Genomic DNA, 19982 nt, shown 5'->3' on the forward strand with positions numbered 1-19982 from the left:
CGGTACGTTCTAGTATTTTATCGAGGATAGTAAAATTACTCTAATGAAATAGCAACCACCGTAGGAAGACATTTTTTTTTCCTGAATGTTTCCTTTTGGGTTCATGTCATTTTCGCTAGTCTTCCAATCACACACATCAAAGGCAAAACTTGACTCTAAAATAACAAATTGAACTATCAAAGACTTGAATTTTGGTCCATAAATAAAAGCAAGAGTTGAATTTTGTAGTGGGGCTTTGGAGTCATTGTTTACTTAGCAATGCATACGTTGTATTGATTAACGAAGGTGCTACTATAATGGCATTGCATTGTCTTTATGCGGATGGGTCAAACTAAAAATACACGTGTTTGTGAAACTTGACTAGAGGGAACATCAACAACTCTTTTGTGCTGACCGCTGAACAGAATATATAGAATTATCTGTACAGCTTTCATTATCTATGCTACTTGGTCAGTCTTGTCTATTAATGAAACAAAAATACTATACTACGAGATCCCATTGAAACGAGATCCAACTACGTATTGTTTATCTCGTGTACAGATGTGTCAAGAAGAATGGCCTCCCAGCCGTTAATATCAACACAAGCTTTGCATCGGCGGCGGCGATGTACACGGTGGCGCCGGACTCCCAATACGGGACACCACCGTCGAGAAGTTCCTTAAAGAGATCGCCAGCGAGAAGCCTATCCGGTTCACGGCGGCGCACCTGGCCGGCTTCACCAACAACTACTCGGCTCGGCTCGGCGCCAGTGGCTTCTGCGCATGTACAATGGAATGCTCCCCAATGGTCTCATGGTCGCTATGAAGCGCCTCCACCACGGCGGCAGGTCGACGTCGCAGAAGCAGTTCATGGTGGAGGTGACGACGGCTGCTGCTACGCTTGCAACTGGACGCCGCTGAGGCAGGACACCCTTGGGTGACCCGGGATCCTCTATCTCCGTGGCCTCCCCGTCGAACACCCTGGCGCGGGCGTCGACAATGACTGCGGCGACGACGGCGGTGGCGACGATGATGATGGCGATGGCCGGGAGCAGCTAGCGGCGGTGGCGATGATGACGAGGATTTATCGGTTTTTTAGGCGATACTAACCAAGTATCAGATGTTACCGCACTGGTATCACATGTTACTGGTGCGGTATCAGATCTGATATTGATGAGGTATCTCGTCAGAATCATATCGTTTCAATATCAGATCTGGTACCGATGAGATATTATGTTTGATACCTTGTCAGAATCATCTCATTTCTAGTATTGAATCTGATACCGATGAGGTAACGTGTTTGATACTTCATTGGAATCATCCTGTTTCTAGTATTAGATCTGATACCGACGGGGTATCGTATTTGATACCTCATCGGTATCATCCCGTTTTAAAACGGGATCCCGTGGGGTAGTAGCCCCCTAATGAAAACTGTGAGAACAAAATACAGAAACTTGAATTCACATCTACTACCTCTGTTTTATATTATAAGACTTTTTAGCCTTGTCTAAATTCATTGATTAATAAATGTATATAATTTATATATATGTCTAGATTTATTAGCATCCATATGAATCTAGGCAAGTCTAGAAAGTCTTACATTATGAAACGGAGGGAGTATTTTTTTTACCATACTTGAAACTTTACCTTGAGATACTACATTTTCTACTGTAAAAATATAATATCTTCAAGTATGAGTTACTTCGAGGTACCAAAATTTTGGAAAATTTTACCATCCTTAGTACCTCTAGATATCAAAATTTATGAGAATTTTACTTCTTGAGAAAGTACCTCTAGGTGAAAATTTTTTAATATAAAATTTTGTTATCTTCAACTACCAAGTTATAGGAGGTAATAAGTTTTTACACTATAATATGATAACTCTATATACCATTTTCAAGTAAAGTAAAAAAACTCATCTCCTTAAATAGCTGACTGGCTATGTTGCTCGAACAATATAATTATGGTTAACCACTTGAACGTCAGCTGACTAGCCAACCACATTTATGAAAATTCACCACGGAAATCTCACCTTCTTTTTTTTCTTGAACACGCAAAAAATTTGCACGTCAATATATTAGAAGGAAAGAGTTTTGATATGCGACGCCTAGAGGCCTGATAGGCTTAAGGCATAGACCCGAGGGGTACAAACATGATGACTAAACTAGACGTGTGACTAAGAAACAAAGCGCAACACCAGCAGAGAGGGGGGAGGGACAAGACCTCTCTACACTCCTAACAGATCTCCAAAGGTGGCGAGCCGACGGCCACAGCTGGCCTTCCGAGACTACAACTCCTTCACCGCAAGGACAAGAGACAAGATCTCAACTTCCGCCTCACTACAACTATATCTTCACATGTGAGGCCCGGTCCATACAGAGTTCAGATCATAGGGTTGCCAGGAAGAGATCTCAGAAGCTTTGCACCTGACCTGATCATCTAAATTCTCAAATGTTCACATCATAATGTAATTATGTTTTAAATATTTTCGCCTGATTTATGAGAAATTGTGTGCTCCAAGCTTCTATTTTGAAGAGGTTGGCATACTCAATTCAGTAGCATTTATTTTTTCTTTTCTTTTCTTTTGTTTTTAACCAGGGGAAAACCTGTCCTGAACCTAAACGCACTGAGCTCAATTCAAGTAAATGAATGTTGGTTGATTTTTTCGGTGGGACACCAGATAACGGAAATAGAGATATAGACCGGTATAGAAATTCGAAATACAATATAACTCTATTTATCGTGTCCTTCTCTAACCAGAAAAGATAACAGATTAGAGATAAGGAGGAGTTTGTTTTGGTGATCAGTAGAATCTAAACTCCCTAACATCACGAGATAAACCCCCGACTCCCACCAGCGATATAAATACAGAGGAGGGGACACCCAAATCGATTGTACGAAATTTGTAACCCTAATTTCCGATCGCTTGGAACGCTGGAAGGGAGTTGTGAGGAAATCTCAGGGAATTGCAGGTAAAGACCCGAGGTCGTCAATACCAGATCAAAGAGAGAAAGACCTACTGCTACGCCATATACATCGACAACAAGAAAGATCAGAGAAAAAAAGAGGAGAGAACAGAGCAAGAAAATCAATTCGATTCCAATGGCTTCTCAACTAGGTGTTCAATATTAGACTAAGATTATAAATTAACGTTGGATTAGATAACCCAACATAGACTACCCTAGCCTAAAACAACCTGGTAGAGTTCAAAAGCATTGCAAAATGCGCTGCAACTAAGCAACAACGTCTCCTGTTATCTGAATTTTGCACAATTTAGCCTTTTTTAGAAACAAATTTTACAAATGGACCTCTTTGAAAATATATTTCAAGAATAGAGTCTAACCTCGACGCCACGGAACATGGGCCTAACTTTTACATCACGACGCAATGTCAGGTGGCAGCGCCAAGGCCTAGTTGACCAGGGTCGCCTTCGACCAAACTGGCACCAACATGGCGGGGAGGGGTGCGGTGGGGGTCGGCGCCATGCCTCTTTGTACCGCCTCCTAGCGCCGACCCCTGGCAGTGGGGCTGGCGCCCACTTTCCCCTCCCCTCACCCTCCCTTCTCCCTCTCCTCTCCTTTTTCCCCTCCTCCAGCCTGAGGTTGCTGCCTTCCTTCTCTCTTACCCCTCTCACCAATCCCTCCCAAATCCACTCAAAACACAATTGTTTTGCATTGTTTTTTGGTGAAAGCAATTGTCTGAATGAGCTCAGTGATGATAACCAAAAGAATTTCACAGAAGTGCCCTTGAGGACACGCCCATGACGACAAAGATCACGCAGCAGTTACAGCAAACGGAGAGGATAAAAGCAGTTAACAAAAATTCTACAAATTCGGTTCATCACCATAGAATATTTCTCGTCTTTCAAAAGCATGTGTGTTTTCAGTTGACCAGGCAGCATACTAACAATTCAATGGTCACCTACAAAGGTGACAAAGGATCTAATGAGCATGAAGATAATCAACAGTTGACTTCCAAAAAGAACTGCTATGTTCTTTTCCTCTTCTTCTTCACTTCTGATAGGTAAAAAATTTCACATATACTCCTTTTTGACTAGCAAAAACGGCATGAGTGGAGAGGGAGCATTCAGAAATGAACAATTTTATTATAGTTGTGAATATTCATTTACTGTATATTTTCTAGTATAAAATTTAGTACCTCTAATTACTTTATATATCGAGGTAACAAAATTTTGAGCGTAAATTTTTGTACTTAGAGATACTAACTTAGTGATGATAAAATTGTCCCTCAGAAAATTCCGTGGTGGCTATGTCCTTAATTAAACAGCGGACAGACATGTTTCTCAAGCAGTCAATACATTATTATGGTCAACCTCCTGAAGAGTTGGAATTGAATGGCAGATGACTAGCAAGCCAACCACATTTTTGAAATTGCTTTTGAGAATCAAGTGTTTTTTTACTGTTCTTGAAAAATACCTTAATGTACCAAAAATTTTAGTACAAAAGTCTAGTATCTTAAAATACGTCATAACTCAAGATACCAAATTTTTAACTTAAAAAATATGGTACATTGAGATACTTTTTAAAGTACGGTAAAAAAGCTCGGGGATCAATGATTGAGAGCAAGCAAAGCGTGGCCAACTAACTTCCTAGGTAGATTGAAGGGAAGAAAGAAAGAGAGATCGGTTTCTCTCTTATTAATGGACCGTGTAAGATAAGAGAGGAAATTGATCAGTTGGTATGGAGAAGAAATTTTGTGAAAAGCAGTAGCATAACAAGTATGAATTTAGTGACAAATCATACAAGTGATCGTTTCTAATGATGATGAAGGGTATTCTGTATCATTTGTACAACCGATTCCAAATCACACAAACTGAATCTAAACCGAAATCCTCCTCTTCTGTCGGCTCTTCACCATAGTAGGTAATACAGACTTGTACTCATGGATCTGACAACTATATACGTAGCTGTGATATGGTGGCAGCCGAGATGTCCAGAGCACAAGATTGAATCTCCCAAGAGACGATGGAGATCTCTCGTAGAGCACATCTTGCATATCGAGTTTGGAAGCATCGTCTTCTTGCTCATGGACACGCTGCCCTACTCGGCACTGCTCGATGAACTCACAGTAGTAGTGTGCAGCTCCATCTGACTTCAGATAGAACACACACCTGCTCTCCAGCCCAGTGTCAGCCAAGCCTTTGTTGATCATGAAATGATTCCTGACACGCTCACGAGCGAGGAGCCAGTCTCCTCCACAGATGGTGGCTTGGATCAAGCCTGCCATGTTGTTCAGGTCTATGAATGGCCCAACGAAGCTCTTGCAGAGCTCACTGTCGAAGTACCCATTGAACAGCACCATCGACAGGGATTCTGCATTCGGGTGCTCTTTAGGATCTGAGCTTCCAAAGGCGAGCACCTTGAAGAAGTACCAGAAAGCTTCTCGGGACAGGAATTTCAGATGCAGAGGTTGTGTTGTTCCGTACTTTGCGATCTTCTCTGACCGGCTTGTGATTATGATTTTACTTCCAGCTGAAGAACTGCAACTTTGAGAAGAAGAAGAGAACATCTGTCCCCATTCGTGATTGGCAAAGTCTCCAATTAGCTCAATAACAACCAATAACCTTTCTTCTACATTTGAAGCTGAAGATGAGCTATGTTTATGCCTGATCACTCCTGAATCACTCAAGTTAAGCAATGATGTTTCCTCCCTGAAATCGCTGTCAGTAAGAAAGATGATGCGAGAGAAGTGTTTGCGAACCCTCTCGTCATAGCACACATGCTCAACAAGCGTGCTCTTCCCAACCTTTGCTGCGCCGATGATCGGCAAGACGCCAAGGTTTGAGGGCTCTGGATGCAACAAGAAGTTGATGACCTGTTCCATCTCCATCTGGCGCCCAAACATGCACTTGTCCATGAAGATGTAGGTGTTGTATGGCTGGCGATGGATGCAAGGGTAATTGCTCACGAGTAGAACAAACTCCACCATGTCAGCAATGGTGATCTCTATTTCGTCAAGCAACTGTTCAATCTCTCCCTTGCATCCAATTCGTCTGCTACTACCAACAGGGACTCTGACACGCTTGGCAGGGTTGAATTTAGACAGAGCTAAGGTGTCGCAACTCACTTTGTCGTCGTCCTCGTCGGCTTGCTGCAGTCTGAAGGTGTCGAGAAGGTAGTAGCCTCTGTGCATATCTCGCCGTAGCATGTTGAGCTGACGAAGCATGGCACGGCTTGTGATGCACCTCCCCTCGGCGTCTTCCACGGCGACGGCGAGCCGGAGCAGCATCCTTTCCAGCCTCTGGATCTTCTCCTCCATCGACGGCGGCGGCGGCGGGCTGGAGGAGCATCTGTCGATCAAGAAGGAGAGGGATCTTGTGGCCAGCTCTCCTAGGATTGCGGAGAAGAGAGCTTCCATTTGGGAAATCAAATCAAATCGAATCAGCAGTTCTTAATTTCTCTTGCAAGCAGCCTACGTTATGGACAGCACTGAATTGGTTTGCAAGGAGGGTGATGAAATCAACAGGTGTTCTCTTGCAACACACGATGGAGACAGCACTGATTGGATGAACAAGGAGGATGAGAGGTATTATGTGGCGCCAAGTGCCGTAGTTTCTTTTTGGTCGCACGTCGCTGAATTCAAATTGTTTGACCAGAAGACCAGAGAAATCAAAATGACAGCCATTGGTTTCCAGGAGAAGATTCTGGAGTCTGGAAAATATTTTGTTATGTTTTTTTTTGTCCTCGATAGAAGATTTTTCATCCGTATACTTTACTGACAGGCGGTATTCTTGATTGGCCTTGTTTAGTTCCCAACATTTTTCTCTAATTAAAAACATCCCATCAAATTTTTTGACGTCTAAATAGAGCATTAAATATGAATAAAAAAAACTAATTGCACAATTATGGAAGAAATCGTGAGACGAATCTTTTAAACCTAATTAGTACATGATTAGCCATAAGTGCTACAGTAACCTACATGTGCTAATGGCATATTAATTAGGCTTAAAAGATTCGTCTCGCGGTTTTAGGCGAGCCGTGAAATTCGTTTTTAAAATTCGTTTTTTATTCATGTCCACGAATCCCTTGCAACGGTGCAGACAGTACTGGATTCCAACTCCTCGTTTGACTAGAAGACCGATTGACGTGTAAGAAAATTTGTTAACTCAGGCCCTGTTTAGTTTCAAAAACCTCACATCAAATTTTTATATACCTAAATGAAGCATTAAATATATATAAACATTAAAACTAATTACGTATAGACGAATCTTTTGAGCCTAATTAGTACTTGATTATCCATAAGTGCTACAATAACCCACATGGCGGAACCTATAATTTATTTTGTAATTAGACCATATTTAATATTTTAAATATGTGTCCGTATATTCGATGTGATGTCTGTAAAAAAAATTGTAAACTGAACGGGCCCTCAGTTTGTCATTCAATTTCCTTTTTGTTTTCGACAGAAATTTTACTTTCATAGGTACTATCTTGACAGGTGGCGTCTTGACTTTACACGGGGGAATAGATGAAAACTGAGGCCCTGTTTAGTACTAAAAATTTTCCAAAAAAATATCGTATCGAATTTTTAGACACTTAAATGAAACATTAAATATACATCAACATTAAAACTAATTACATAGTTATGGGAGAATCGTGAGACGAATCTTTTGAGCCTAATTAGTATATTATTAGCCATACGTGCTACAGTAACCAACATGTGCTAATGACGGGTTAATTAGACTAAAAAAATTCGTCTTGCGGTTTTCAGGCGGAATCTGAAATTCGTTTTTTATTCGTGTCCAAAAACCCCTTCTGACATCAGGTCAAACGTTCGATATGAATCTTTTTGCCAAAAAAATTGGTAACTGAACAAGACGTAAGTTAGGTGCATTACAACCAAGAAAGGAATTCCTGATCATCATGCCAACATTCAAAGTAGCTAGAGAGTTATTGCAAGGAATCATACAACTTCAGTTTAGCGATGACATTTTTAACGGAGCCTGAACCTTCCTTTTCTGTCGAAGCTCCATCCTGCAAGTAGCTAGAGACTTGTACTTGTGTATCTCACAGCTACATATGTAGTTGTAGTAGGGAGGCAAGTGAGATCTCCACACCACAGCATCAAATCTCCCATGAGGAGCAACTCTTCCAGACAAGACATCTTTGAAATCAATTCTGGGATCATCATCTTCTTCTTCTTCTTCTTCATGAGCAAGCCTTACACGGCAATGGTTGTACACCTCACAGTAGTAGCGCTCATTTTCATCTTTCCTAGGAACAAAGACACACTTCCTCCTTGGTTCAGAATCAATCGAGCCACCTCCTCTCCTGTGCAGAAAGTAATACCTGATGCATTCACGAAGGCTCAGATAGTTACCCTCATGAACAGTAGCTTGCTGGATCATGTTGGCCATGTTGTTTAGGTCTATGAATGGCCCAATGAAGTTGTTGTGCATCTCATGGTCGAAGTAGAGATTGAACATCGCCATTGATATGGATGCTACCTTGGGGTGTTCTTCAGGATCTGAGCTTCCGAATGCGAGCACCTTGAAGAAGTACCAGTAAGCTTCTCTGGACAAGAATTTGAGGTGAAGCGGCTGCGTCGTTCCAAGATTTGCGATCTTGTCTGACCGGCTTGTGACGATGATTTTAGTTCTAGTTGGAATGCAGCTCTGAGAAGATGAGTACATCTTTCTCCAGCCATCACCATCAGTATCCTCAGCTAGCTCGACAACAACCAACAGTCTTTCCCCTCCACTTGAAGCTGAAGATGAGCTATGTTTATGCCTGATCACTCCTGAATCGCTCAAGTTAAGCAATGATGTACCCTCGCTGAAATCGCTGTCGCTGAGAAAGATGATACGAGAGAAGTGGCTGCGCACCCTGTCGTCACAGCACACATGCTCAACAAGTGTGCTCTTCCCAACTTTCGCTGCACCGATGATCGGCAAGACGCCAACATTGTAGCTGTTTGGGGACTCCGGATGCAACAAGAAGTTGATGACATGTTCCATCTCCATCTGGCGCCCAAACATGCACCTGTCCATGAACAGGTAGGTGCTGTATGGCTGGCGATGGATGCAAGGGTAGTTGTTCAGAAGCAGAACGAACTCAACCATGTCAGCCATGGCGATCTCGAGGCTGTGAAGCACCTGCTCGAGCTCTCCCTCTCCAGCTCGTCTGCTACTACCAACAGGGACTCTGACACGCTTGGCAGGGTTGAATTTAGACAGAGCTAAGGTGTCGCAACTCACTTTGTCGTCGTCCTCGTCGGCTTGCTGCAGTCTGAAGGTGTCGAGAAGGTAGTAGCCTCTGTGCATATCTCGCCGTAGCATGTTGAGCTGACGAAGCATGGCACGGCTCGTGATGCACCTCCCCTCGGCGTCTTCCACGGCGACGGCGAGCCGGAGCAGCATCCTTTCCAGCCTCTGGATCTTCTCCTCCTTCGACGGCGGCGGCGGCGGCGACGCGCTGGAGGAGCATCTGTCGATCAAGAAGGAGAGGGATCGAGCGGCGAGTTCTCCCAAGATTGCAGAGAAGAGAGCTTCCATTTGTGCAGGCAATAGTGAGTGGATGGATGAACAAGGAGGGTGAGAGGAGTCATGTAGCGGCAAGTGCTCTTAGTTTGTTAATTTGGTGTCACATTCTTGATTCCAACAAATTTTGACTAGAAGACCAGAGAAATCAAAATGGCATTGATTGGTGTAGAAGAAAGAATTTCTCGCTCATATACTTTCTTGAGTTGACTGGCGGCACTCTTGACTCAACATATGGAATCAGGTTAATTAAAATTTTGGAGCGTCATTACAACAACAATCCGTGTTTATGCAGTCAGTTTTCAATGTTAGCAGCTTACAATTCACAGAATTACTAAATTTCGAGTTGCTAAATTTTTAAAATTTTGATATCATCAAGTATCTACTAGTACACCCGAAGTAATAAAATTTTACACTAAAAAATATGTTAACTCCCGATATCTCTATGAGGACCATAAAATTATGTTTATTGAAACTCTTTGATTTTTTTTCTATTTGATATCATTGACTTTTGCATCTATGTTTGATCGTTTAATTTTCTGTCGATATGCAAAATTATAAGTCATTTTTAAAATTTCTTTAATAATAAATCAAATCACACAGAATAATTATATAAATTGTTTTAATAAAACGAAAGGTCAAACATAGACCCAAAAATTAATGACATGAAAATAAAAAAAAAGACGGAGGGAGTACCTTGACAGTATCTTTGTTTCCTAAGCATTTCTGAATCCCTCAACTCTGAACAGAGCTTGTTTCCATTAATTGCGTCTGCAATCCAGTGACCAGGCATGGTTCATCAAGCGCCAACACACATCAATTTTTCTGCAGGCAGACGACCACGCCTGCGTGCTGCTTGCTAATCCAAGTAGGAGTCTGCAAGAATCATATGAACATGTGAAGCTCGTTGTTTTTATCTCCTTTTTCTTCTCTAGTTTTCCATTTTAATTTGACAAGTTTTTGAGATCTCAAGCTGTTGAAATTAATCTTCAGGATACCTTTGATGATACACGATGGTACTTTGGTGATACTCATTGATACACAATTAATTTAACAGTTCATGATACTCAATGATACACGTTTATACTTGCTTCTAGTTTTTAAAACACGACGTGATGACAACACAAAATTAAAGATCATGACTGAGATTTTCATAATAAAGATGTCTAATTTCTTCGATACAATATGATACTTTGGGGTATATCATGGGGGAGTCTCTCAAGATCTGCAACCTGGACAAATCTTTATCAACAAAAACAACCAAAATTTTTAAAAATACTTCAGAACTCTATATAAACAGAATCGCCACGCTTCATCTTCCGTCACAGAAATCTCTCAACCCATTTCCAAACCAAAAAAAACTTGTCTTGTATTCTGTCTGAAACTACCTGTTCTAATGGCGTCTCAGATTGAGAACCACCGCGCCGGCGCAGAGATCGTCACCGGCGACGACGTCTGCAGGAACAAGTCCATGGAGCTGCTGGGAGAGCTCGGCCTCCCCATGGGCCTCCTGCCATTGGAGGACATCGAGGAGTTCGGCTACAACCGGCAGACCGGGTTCCTGTGGATGGTGCAGAGGAGGAAGAAGAAGGTCGAGCACACCTTCAAGAAGATCAAGCAGACCGTGTCCTACGCCGGCGAGGTCACGGCGTTCGTTGGGGAAGGGAAGCTGAGGAAGATCACCGGCGTGAAGACCAAGGAGCTGATGCTCTGGCTCAGCATCGTCGAGGTCCACGTCGCGGCGGCGGCGCCGGGGAAGGTGACCTTCAGGAGTGGCACCGGAATCTCCAAGAGCTTCGACGCCGCTGCATTTGCACTTGGGGAGTAGAGTTTTTGTGTCGAAGCAGCATCGAACATTTGTTGATGTTTCATGCATATTTAGATTCAAAAGTGGCATGTACAATGCGTTGTGATCGAATCTATGATGTCGTCCATAATAAAAATATTGAAACTTTGTACATTTTTATTAAGGATTGTAAAATTTCTTTGTTTTTAATGTAAAATTTTGATACATCTATATGCCTAGTACCTAGATGTATCAATGTTTCACACTAGAAACTAGTAGGATAGCCCATGCAAATTTAGCATCTCTATGTATTTGATACCAAAATGTTACCTTGAAGTATTATATTCTAGCCGTGTTCGGTGGTAGAAACTTATCCGGCATGAAAAACGTAGTAATAGATTAGTACGATGATTAATTAATTAGTGCCCACCAAAATGCATGGTTTGTGACACACCTCCCCTCTGCATCTTTCCAGTCTTATTTGAATCTTTGAGATGCCAACTTGTTTGTTTGGTTGCACGTATTTGATGCCAACTTGTTTGACTAGAAGACCACCAAAAATGCATGAAATTGATTGGTTGAGAAGAAAAACTGTGAACTCAGTGGGGTTTTCAGGAGAAGTATGAACCAAAAATAAGATGGATATGGCTGAAGAAGCTAGTCAATCAAATATTTTCGTTTCTAATGTTGACCAAATACTGGGAAACAATTACTTTAGACTTGTACGTACAAATTTTGTCCTAAGCAATGATCGATTTGTACGTACAGACACTTGCTTACTCACTAAATCATTTGACTTGTATGAACAATTTTCCTTTTAAAAAAATGGAGTATCGAATGCGCATAAAATGGGCCGGAAGGATATTGCAGTCCTACATGTGGGCCATGTTAATTGGGCTAGAATAGGTTTCATGGTTGGGCTAGAACAAGATTATGGCCCATATGTTGAATGTCCCCTTCCCAGATTCAAGTTTTTCGCGTACAAACGGTTAAATACGGTTAAATGGTATGGTTTAAAAAATATATAGAAAAATTGTTTTAATTACATTAATTTATTTTAAGTATTAATAGCTAATAATTAATTAATTGTGTTAGCCCATTGCTCTATTTGCGCGTAAAAAAAGGTCCCCAGCCATCAAAAGAACACACCTCTAGAGGTGTTTTTTCAGATAGTGGAATAACATTTCGGCCTTTGCTCAATGAGCTACGGCTAATTATTATAAAATCCGTGTATGTATAAGTTTCACATACACTGATATAATGTAGAGAAACTTTAAACTAAAAGACACCGACACAAGATAAAATAACCCTTAATTACTTAATTCTATTCGAGAATCTCCATCTGAAGTTGGCAAAAAGGTGCATAATCGTCGACTCTAGTTTACGACATGCATCATTTATACTTGATATGATATTAGATACTTTCTTCAGTTTTTTTATCTGACGATATTCTTTTGTACGTATGTTTGACCATTTATCATATTCAAAAAAATTCCTACAAATATACAAAATAATAAGTTGTGCTTAAAGTATCTTTAATAATAAATGAATTATAATAAAATAATTAATAATTATGTAATTTTTTGAATAAAATAAATAGTTAAACATATATTGGAAAAGCTAACGGTGTCAAACAGAAAAAGAGAGTACTATTCGAATACAAACTTACACCCCTCGTTTTTTTAAAAAAAAAGTTTTGTAGATATTTAAAAGGCACCATATTATCAAAGTGATTTGCGTGCTAAATATATATATACTGCCTGCATTAATCAAAACGTCGTGAACCAGACTGTTTAACGATGCCAGTTAAAAAGATGGACATAGTAATTAAATGTATACACGACAGGAACATTTTCTTCTCCCATATATCTGCTGCTGCTTCTTGAAGGGGAGGGCCGAGGGGGGTTGATCATTTGCCTTTTTTTTTCTGCAAAAGTTAAATGATATATTTATAAGCGAAAATAATTTATAAATAAAATTTTTATGTATGTGTTTTTCACGATCTAGAAATCAAGAGTAAAAAATAAACTACGATAAAAAACCCTCAAAATAAACTCCAAATACAAGGTTTAAAATCTCAGATTTTAGATTACCCTGTCATTGAGCGGGAGAAGATCGCCTGTCTCCGCAGGCCTCCCTCTATGCAGATGACCTAGTCATGTTTCTTTCCCCCGTTCGTCAGGACCTTGAGTTCGTTCGAGGCATTCTCTCCGTCTTCGGTTCTGCTTCGGGCCTCTGCACCAACTTCTCCAAGTGCTCGATCACTCCGATCCGTTGCTCGGCCAGTGAGCTTGAGCTGACCCGCTCCTCCTTCCCCTGCAGGATCTCCGAGTTCCCTTGCACCTACCTTGGCATTCCTCTCTCAATCCGCAAGTTACCGAGGTCGGCCCTGCAGCCGCTGGTCGACAAGGTTTCTCGCCACCTTCCACCCTGGAAAGGTCAGCTCCTCTCCCTTGCCGGACGAACCGCTCTTGTCCAGTCAGTGCTCTCTTCTATCCCGGTCCATGTGGCCATGGCAGTCGGCTTGCCCAGCTGGGTGGTGAAAGCCATCGACAGAAAGCGGCGCGCCTTTCTTTGGACGGGTTCGGACTCAGTCCATGGTGGCCAATGCAGAGTGTCGTGGTCGAACGTCTGTCGCCCTAAGGTGTTTGGGGGATTGGGCATTCCTAACCTGCGTACGGCCGGCTTTGCTCTACGCCTGCACTGGCTCTGGTTGCAGCACTCAGGGCACCCCTATTGGGTAGGCCTCAAAGCCCCCCTGAACGTTGTGTCTCTGACATGTTCGCCGCTTCCACTTGTTTCTCGCTTGGCGATGGGGAGACTGCTCTTTTCTGGTCAGATCGGTGGATTGGTGGCCGTTCGGTTGCCGCTTTGGCCCCGCTTCTGCTTCCCCTAGTTCCTCGTCGAATCTGGACCCAACGTTCAGTCGCCGCGGGCCTCGCGAACAACGCTTGGATCTCTGACTTCCGCAGGACGCTTACTGTTCCGGTCATCGGCCAATTTCTGCTTCTCTGGGATGCGGTACATCAGATCTGACTTTCGCCGGGGTCTCAGGACCACCTCTGCTGGCAGTGGACCAGCGACCAACGCTATTCGGCGCGCTCGGCCTACCAGGCCTTCTTCTTCGGCCAGCAGCTCCTCCCTTGCGCTGATCTGCTCTGGCATGCTAAAGGCCCAGCAAAGTGCAAGTTCTTCCTTTGGTTCGTCTTTCAGCACCGTTGTTGGACAGCGGACCTGCTCGTTAGACGCGGCTTTGATTCCCACTCCGTCTGCCCCTTCTGTGCCCAGGATTCTGAGACAACGAACCACATCCTTATCGACTGTGTGTTCGCTAGACAGATCTGGCTCTTGGTTCTAACAATCGCGGGATGGGCTTCCATCTCTCCATCTAGGGGTGCCTATCTTCAGGACTGGTGTCCTTCGTCGAGAGCCTTCCTTCCAAAACATCTGAAGGCCAGTTTTGACTCCCTTGTCCTTCTTGTCTCCTGGCAGCTCTGGTTGGAACGCAATCGCCGGGTTTTCGATCACGAGCTATCTTCCCTCCAGTATGTGCTCCAAGCCATCCGTTTGGAGGGCTTGCTGTGGTCCTCCGTTGGGGTAGCACCCCTTGGCGCCTTGTTAGAAGATTAGCGTACAGTAACAAGTGTGTTTTCCCTCTTGGGTGTTCTTTTGGGAGATTAGCTTGTAGCGTCTGGGCTCTCTTCCCTGCGTTGTTTTCCTTGGGGGTCCCTGCTGGAGGCCTGTCTGGCCGTATGCGTCGTGTATCAACACTCTTTATATTCTAATTTATTGATGTGCAATTCTTTTGCGCGTTCGAGAAAAAGATTTTAGATTACAAGTATAAGGAGAAACGAAAAGATTAGGCTTGACAACTTTGTGAACCAGGTTGTGTTGGTTAATGTTTATCACGTATCAATTACATTTTTTTATTTCTAGAAGCCAGAAAGCATTAAAAGACTGAATCCTTTTCCAAATTATGAAGAACAAGAACGTGCACCATCTGAAATTCCTCTTCAGAGCTACAGGGTGTTCGTATAGCGTTATTAATTGCTTCCTGGCTTGCAATGAGAAATTCCCAGCAAATTGTAGCAGTGTGCAACTGTGCATAGCAATGGAATTCCCAGCAAGTTGCAGCAAACTAATTACAATTTTGACAAAATAGTCGAAGTTATGTGAAATTTATTCAAAGCATAAAGCAGAAAAATTGATCTGAACAGAATACCAGCAAAGCAAGTCATCCCTTGCTTCAGTTAGCAATTATACCTTGTTCAGCTTGAAGCTTAACTTGCACGAGTAATTTACATGATTAATTTATAGTTGTGCCATAGATCGTAGGAATATCATTTTATCTAAGTTATCGTGTGCAGCTTGTTACGTGAATGCTATGAACAAACCAGCTATTAACAAATACAGTTAACTTTTACACCATCCGTTTTATTAAAAGAAGATTATGGAGTATTCCCTATGTTTGTTTTATATAGTATAGATTTTGTCAAGATTCATCATTCGACCAATATATATAGTTTATATATATATGTATAAATTTGTTATTATTCATATGAATCAATCTAATGATAGAAAGTTTTATATTGGTAAACGAAACCAGTACTATTCGGCTGTGACTTAGTTTGTCGGCGAAGTCATTTCATACAACACATATTTTTTAATATATTTACATATTTCTGTAAGAAAATAAATGACCAAATGTATAACTAGGAGGTAAGAAAAGAACATAAGAAAATAACTATTCAGAAACTAAAAAGAAACCCAACAAACTTCTTGAATCGATGAATCATCGAAGCAGCTCTCCAACACCTAGTGTCCTCATCTAAACACATGTACACTTTCTGTCCTCCATCTGGAAGCATGAACAGATTGATCATCAATAATGGGGGAGCTTACCATACCTAACAGCATGGAGCACCGGTGACGTCAGCTGCCACGAGCTCACCTCCCATTGGCTCATTCCTCCACCTGGCTCGCCACGTGGCGGGACGCGTCTGGCTCCACACCCCGACACGTCGTCCCCCCGTCTCCTCTCCCTGGACCGGGTGCACCGGCGCCGCAGTCCTCCTCGTCCTCCTCGTCCACGCGCGCCCGTGGACCGGGTCCACCGTGCGCCGCGTCTTCTTCCACCTCCCGCTTTATATGCTCTCGCGTACACCTCACCGCCGCTTTACTCGTCGACGTCGAGCTCTCCAAGGCGCGGCGACTCGCGGCGAGCCCTAACCCTAACCCTAACCCTAGCAACCAGCCATGGCCAAGGAGGCCTCCGCCTCCGCGTCGGCGTCCGGGGCGGCGCCGGAGCTCGGCGGCGGCGGCGGAGGTGGAGGGGACACGCCGCGCCGGCGCCGCACGCGGTCCCGGTCCGACCCGCTCCTCATCGTGTGCCGCTGCTTCAATGTCGTCACGGCCGCCGTCGCGGCGCTCTGCGTCGCCGTCAACGTGCTCTCCGCCGTGCAGTCCTTCCGCGCTGGCCTCGACGTACGTGCGCCGCCTTCTCTCCGGTCTCTCTGGTGGCGGCGACCCCGAACATTTGGCTGAGCTGATTTGGTGTTGTTTGCGCTGCAGATTTTCGGGGGCATATTCCGGTGCTACGCGGTGGTGATCTCGCTGTTCGTCGGCGTGGTCGAGACGGAGTGGGGATTCATCATCAAATTCTGCAAGGTTTGCATCCTTCTGTTTTATTACCATGCATTTTTCATTCAATTAAGTATGTTAGTGCTTCCGATTCATTATGTTTTCTTGAATTACACCATTTTTACTGAATGGTGTCCTGCGATTTGTAGTGGTTTCCAATTTATTCATTACTTTGGCACTTCGCCGATAGCAATGCGCCTTCCTCTTTGTTTGCGATGGTACCTATTGTTTCATATGACTATGTATTTGTTAATTAATCATAGATTAATCATAGATTAATTATGTAATCTTGTCTTTTTCCCCCATATATGAGCTCTTCTGTGGATAAACCAAATTATACGGTGCTATGCTGCTAACATGTGAATAATTTCGCATTTGGACCTCCAAATCTGGCTTGTGCTGCTTAATCCTTACAAGTTACTGTATTTGTTAGGTAACACTATGGCACGTTTCAGACTTGTGTTTTGCGGGTATCAGTATCTAAATTGGTTTTGGTCTTTGTTAAGTAAATTTAGATGATTATTTGTGCTTTTCCTGATGTCACTATCTCCATATTTCCATCATAAACTGTCTGATTGCTCTTTCAACTGTTTGGTCCCTGAAGCAGATTTTAGTGGTTGACTCGAGATTTTTTTCATAATTTTTATCATGCCGTTGACTTACTGATTGTACTCTTTGATGTGACTAGATTCTGGAGTACTGGCCTGCAAGGGGAATGCTACAGATCTTGTAAGCATCCTGGATGAATTAGATCCCTATCCCTTCTATTGTTATCCCAATTCGGTTCTTGTTTCTTTTTAAACAATATATGATTGCACATAACACTCAATGCATAATGTTTCATGCTTGATGCTTTTTGCAAGTAATAGGACAAATTGAAGATTAATAAAATTATTAGGAGGTGAGGCTTCAGTAGTTGGGTTCATAAATTTAAATCATGTGGTTCATGAGAAAAAAGTAGCTCTAAGCCTATAAGAGGAAATGTGAGAATACTAGTTGAATATTTTACAAACACTCTACATCCCTATAACCATGGTATTTAGAGATAACATGACTAGCAGGCAGTAACTTCAGAACGTGGCTCTAAAATGGATGATCACAATATGGATGCTCTTTCCATATTGTTGATATTACTGTATTAAGTGGTTAAGCCTACCCAGCTAACGCTTGTAAGTTTCACTACTACTATATTGATAATTGATACTGTATTAAGGCCTGTTATGTACTGTGCTATTCTCCTTTCAGTTTGTTGTATTTCTCACACATTTTGCATCAATCTGTGAACGAGAGATTGCCTATTTTAGGATGAATTGCTGCAAGAATCCCTTGTGGCTTATTGAACATAGGATGGCACCTAAGTTTTGCTGGAAATATCTTTGCACATGCTTATGTAGGACTCAACATTAGTGCATTAACATCCCTTGCCTTTTTTTGCTTAAAAAAACAGTTACAACTGCAAGAATACTATTAAGTATACTAACTTGAGTATCTCTTAAGAGTTCTTTGGTAAGAGAGCTTGTTCAGACCATGAATGAAGAGTAAAGCTCTAATCAATCAGCTGCCATACGCCATGTTGGCTTAATTGTGTTCACAGTACATGAACCATGAATTACTGAAGTTGCATGCACCAGCTGCACCATAAATTCTGGGATAAAGAACATTAGAACTGTAATATTTCAGAGTCATGAACAGAGAAAAGTTGGAAAACTTGAATAATTGTTCTTGTTGTTATTTACTGTAATCCATTCTGTTCATTTGGACTAATTTTTTTCGTTTGGTTGGTGGCAGTGTTGCCGTCATGACAAAGGCATACCCAAATGTTGAAAGGGGCGATTTGATTTTGCTTCAGGACATTGCCAGCTATCTTCTTCTTGCATGTGGACTGATCTATATAATCTCAGTGAGTGTAGAAGTTTGGTTGTTCATTTGTATCTGTACATTATATAATAGCCTTTCAAATTCTGGATTTTAAAACAGGGTATTTTCAGAGGGCTAGATATTAAATTCAGCAGCAAATAACTCCCCACTGTGGCAGAACAATTTTATGCCTTGAATTTTTTTTTCTCGCTTGCAGAGCTTATTTAATTTACTGGATAAAATTACAAATATCATGGGCATTGGGCTGGTCATGGGCCTTGGTGTCCTGACCCCACCCATGACAACAAAGTTGTGAATTTGAAATGAGTCTTCAGATGCTTTTCATACAGGCATTTAGCATCACAGAATGAGATATTGCTTCTAATGGTGTCATGATCTGCTGTAGCAATGGATCTAGCAATGCATAATGAACAATATCCAACTTTGACTCTCTTTATACTGCATTGCCACATGTTTTTTCATGTGTACTAAATTTGCTTTGCATTTGTAGGGTGTTCTGTGCATTGGTGTGTTAAAGCGTTCTAGGCAGCAGAAAGCAACATCACGAGAACAAGCAGTCAAGGATCTTGAGGTGAGTACTTGGTTTCTAATTTCCTTTAATGATGATGGCAGTGAATGTCTGAATCCATATTTTGAGTCATACTAAACGTGTGCTCACACGATAATCACATCTGAGTATGTCTGAATCCTAATTTACTGGAACCCTGTTTCAGGAGCTGGAGAAACGGAGAGAAGAACTTGAGGCACTTCTTATTTCTCAGAGGTCTGAAACGGTCTGATGAGTGATGGGTGATGGCTCGTACCAGTACCAGGACGATCCGACAATCCTTGTTCAGTGTAGATAAATTGTTTGTTTTTGTTACTGCTGGTTGTCTACTTGTTGTTCGTGATCAAAATTTGAAATATATCCAAAATTACTTTTGTTGAAGTATACTAGAACTTCTTTGTCAAAGCTAGTTTTCCTTTTCGTTTCCACTGTAGTTCCACGCATCTACCTGTAATGCCAAATTGTCAATCAACTTTTTTTTTGTGGGGGAAGCAATGTAATCTACTCAGTAATTAGACTGATTATACATCAGCAACATGTCATCTAATATAATTAATACTCTATGGGCTTTTTTTTTAATTTGACGTAATTGACTTTTAAATTCACATTTGATTGTTCGTCTTATTCAAAAAATCTATATAATTATCAATTTTT

General features: G+C 42.0%; 4 protein-coding genes across 4 annotated transcripts; 2 read left to right on the plus strand and 2 right to left on the minus strand.

Annotated features, from left to right (window-relative positions):
* Positions 1-4817: 4817 nt before the first annotated feature.
* On the minus strand, positions 4818-6356 carry LOC102718377 (disease resistance protein RGA2-like). The gene has a single exon (XM_006658167.3). The coding sequence runs from the start codon at positions 6354-6356 to the stop codon at positions 4818-4820; it is 1539 nt and encodes a 512-aa protein (XP_006658230.1).
* Positions 6357-7911: 1555 nt separating this feature from the next.
* LOC102718664 (disease resistance protein RGA2-like) lies at positions 7912-9492 on the minus strand. Its single transcript, XM_006658168.3, has one exon. It carries the CDS (start codon positions 9490-9492, stop codon positions 7912-7914), a length of 1581 nt encoding a protein of 526 aa, XP_006658231.1.
* A 1381-nt stretch (positions 9493-10873) lies between these two features.
* Positions 10874-11305, plus strand: LOC102719309. Its single transcript, XM_006657344.1, has one exon. The coding sequence runs from the start codon at positions 10874-10876 to the stop codon at positions 11303-11305; it is 432 nt and encodes a 143-aa protein (XP_006657407.1).
* A 5147-nt stretch (positions 11306-16452) lies between these two features.
* Positions 16453-19886, plus strand: LOC102719598. Its single transcript, XM_015839495.2, has 6 exons — positions 16453-16747; positions 16835-16930; positions 17592-17632; positions 18692-18803; positions 19272-19352; positions 19495-19886. The coding sequence occupies exons 1-6, from the start codon at positions 16520-16522 to the stop codon at positions 19558-19560; spliced, it is 624 nt and encodes a 207-aa protein (XP_015694981.1). The 5' UTR covers positions 16453-16519; the 3' UTR covers positions 19561-19886.
* Positions 19887-19982: the final 96 nt, after the last annotated feature.

This window comes from Oryza brachyantha, chromosome 7 (assembly GCF_000231095.2).
Source record: "Oryza brachyantha chromosome 7, ObraRS2, whole genome shotgun sequence".
In the NCBI taxonomy this organism is placed as follows: Eukaryota; Viridiplantae; Streptophyta; class Magnoliopsida; order Poales; family Poaceae; genus Oryza; species Oryza brachyantha.

Coding starts and splice junctions, on each gene's coding strand:
- LOC102718377 (XM_006658167.3), bottom strand. CDS start 6,356: ATGGAAGCTCTCTTCTCCGCAATCCTAGGAGAGCTGGCCACAAGATCC.
- LOC102718664 (XM_006658168.3), bottom strand. CDS start 9,492: ATGGAAGCTCTCTTCTCTGCAATCTTGGGAGAACTCGCCGCTCGATCC.
- LOC102719309 (XM_006657344.1), top strand. CDS start 10,874: ATGGCGTCTCAGATTGAGAACCACCGCGCCGGCGCAGAGATCGTCACC.
- LOC102719598 (XM_015839495.2), top strand. CDS start 16,520: ATGGCCAAGGAGGCCTCCGCCTCCGCGTCGGCGTCCGGGGCGGCGCCG. Junction 16,931..17,591: donor TCATCATCAAATTCTGCAAG/GTTTGCATCCTT, acceptor TGATGTGACTAG/ATTCTGGAGTACTGGCCTGC. Junction 18,804..19,271: donor GACTGATCTATATAATCTCA/GTGAGTGTAGAA, acceptor TTGCATTTGTAG/GGTGTTCTGTGCATTGGTGT.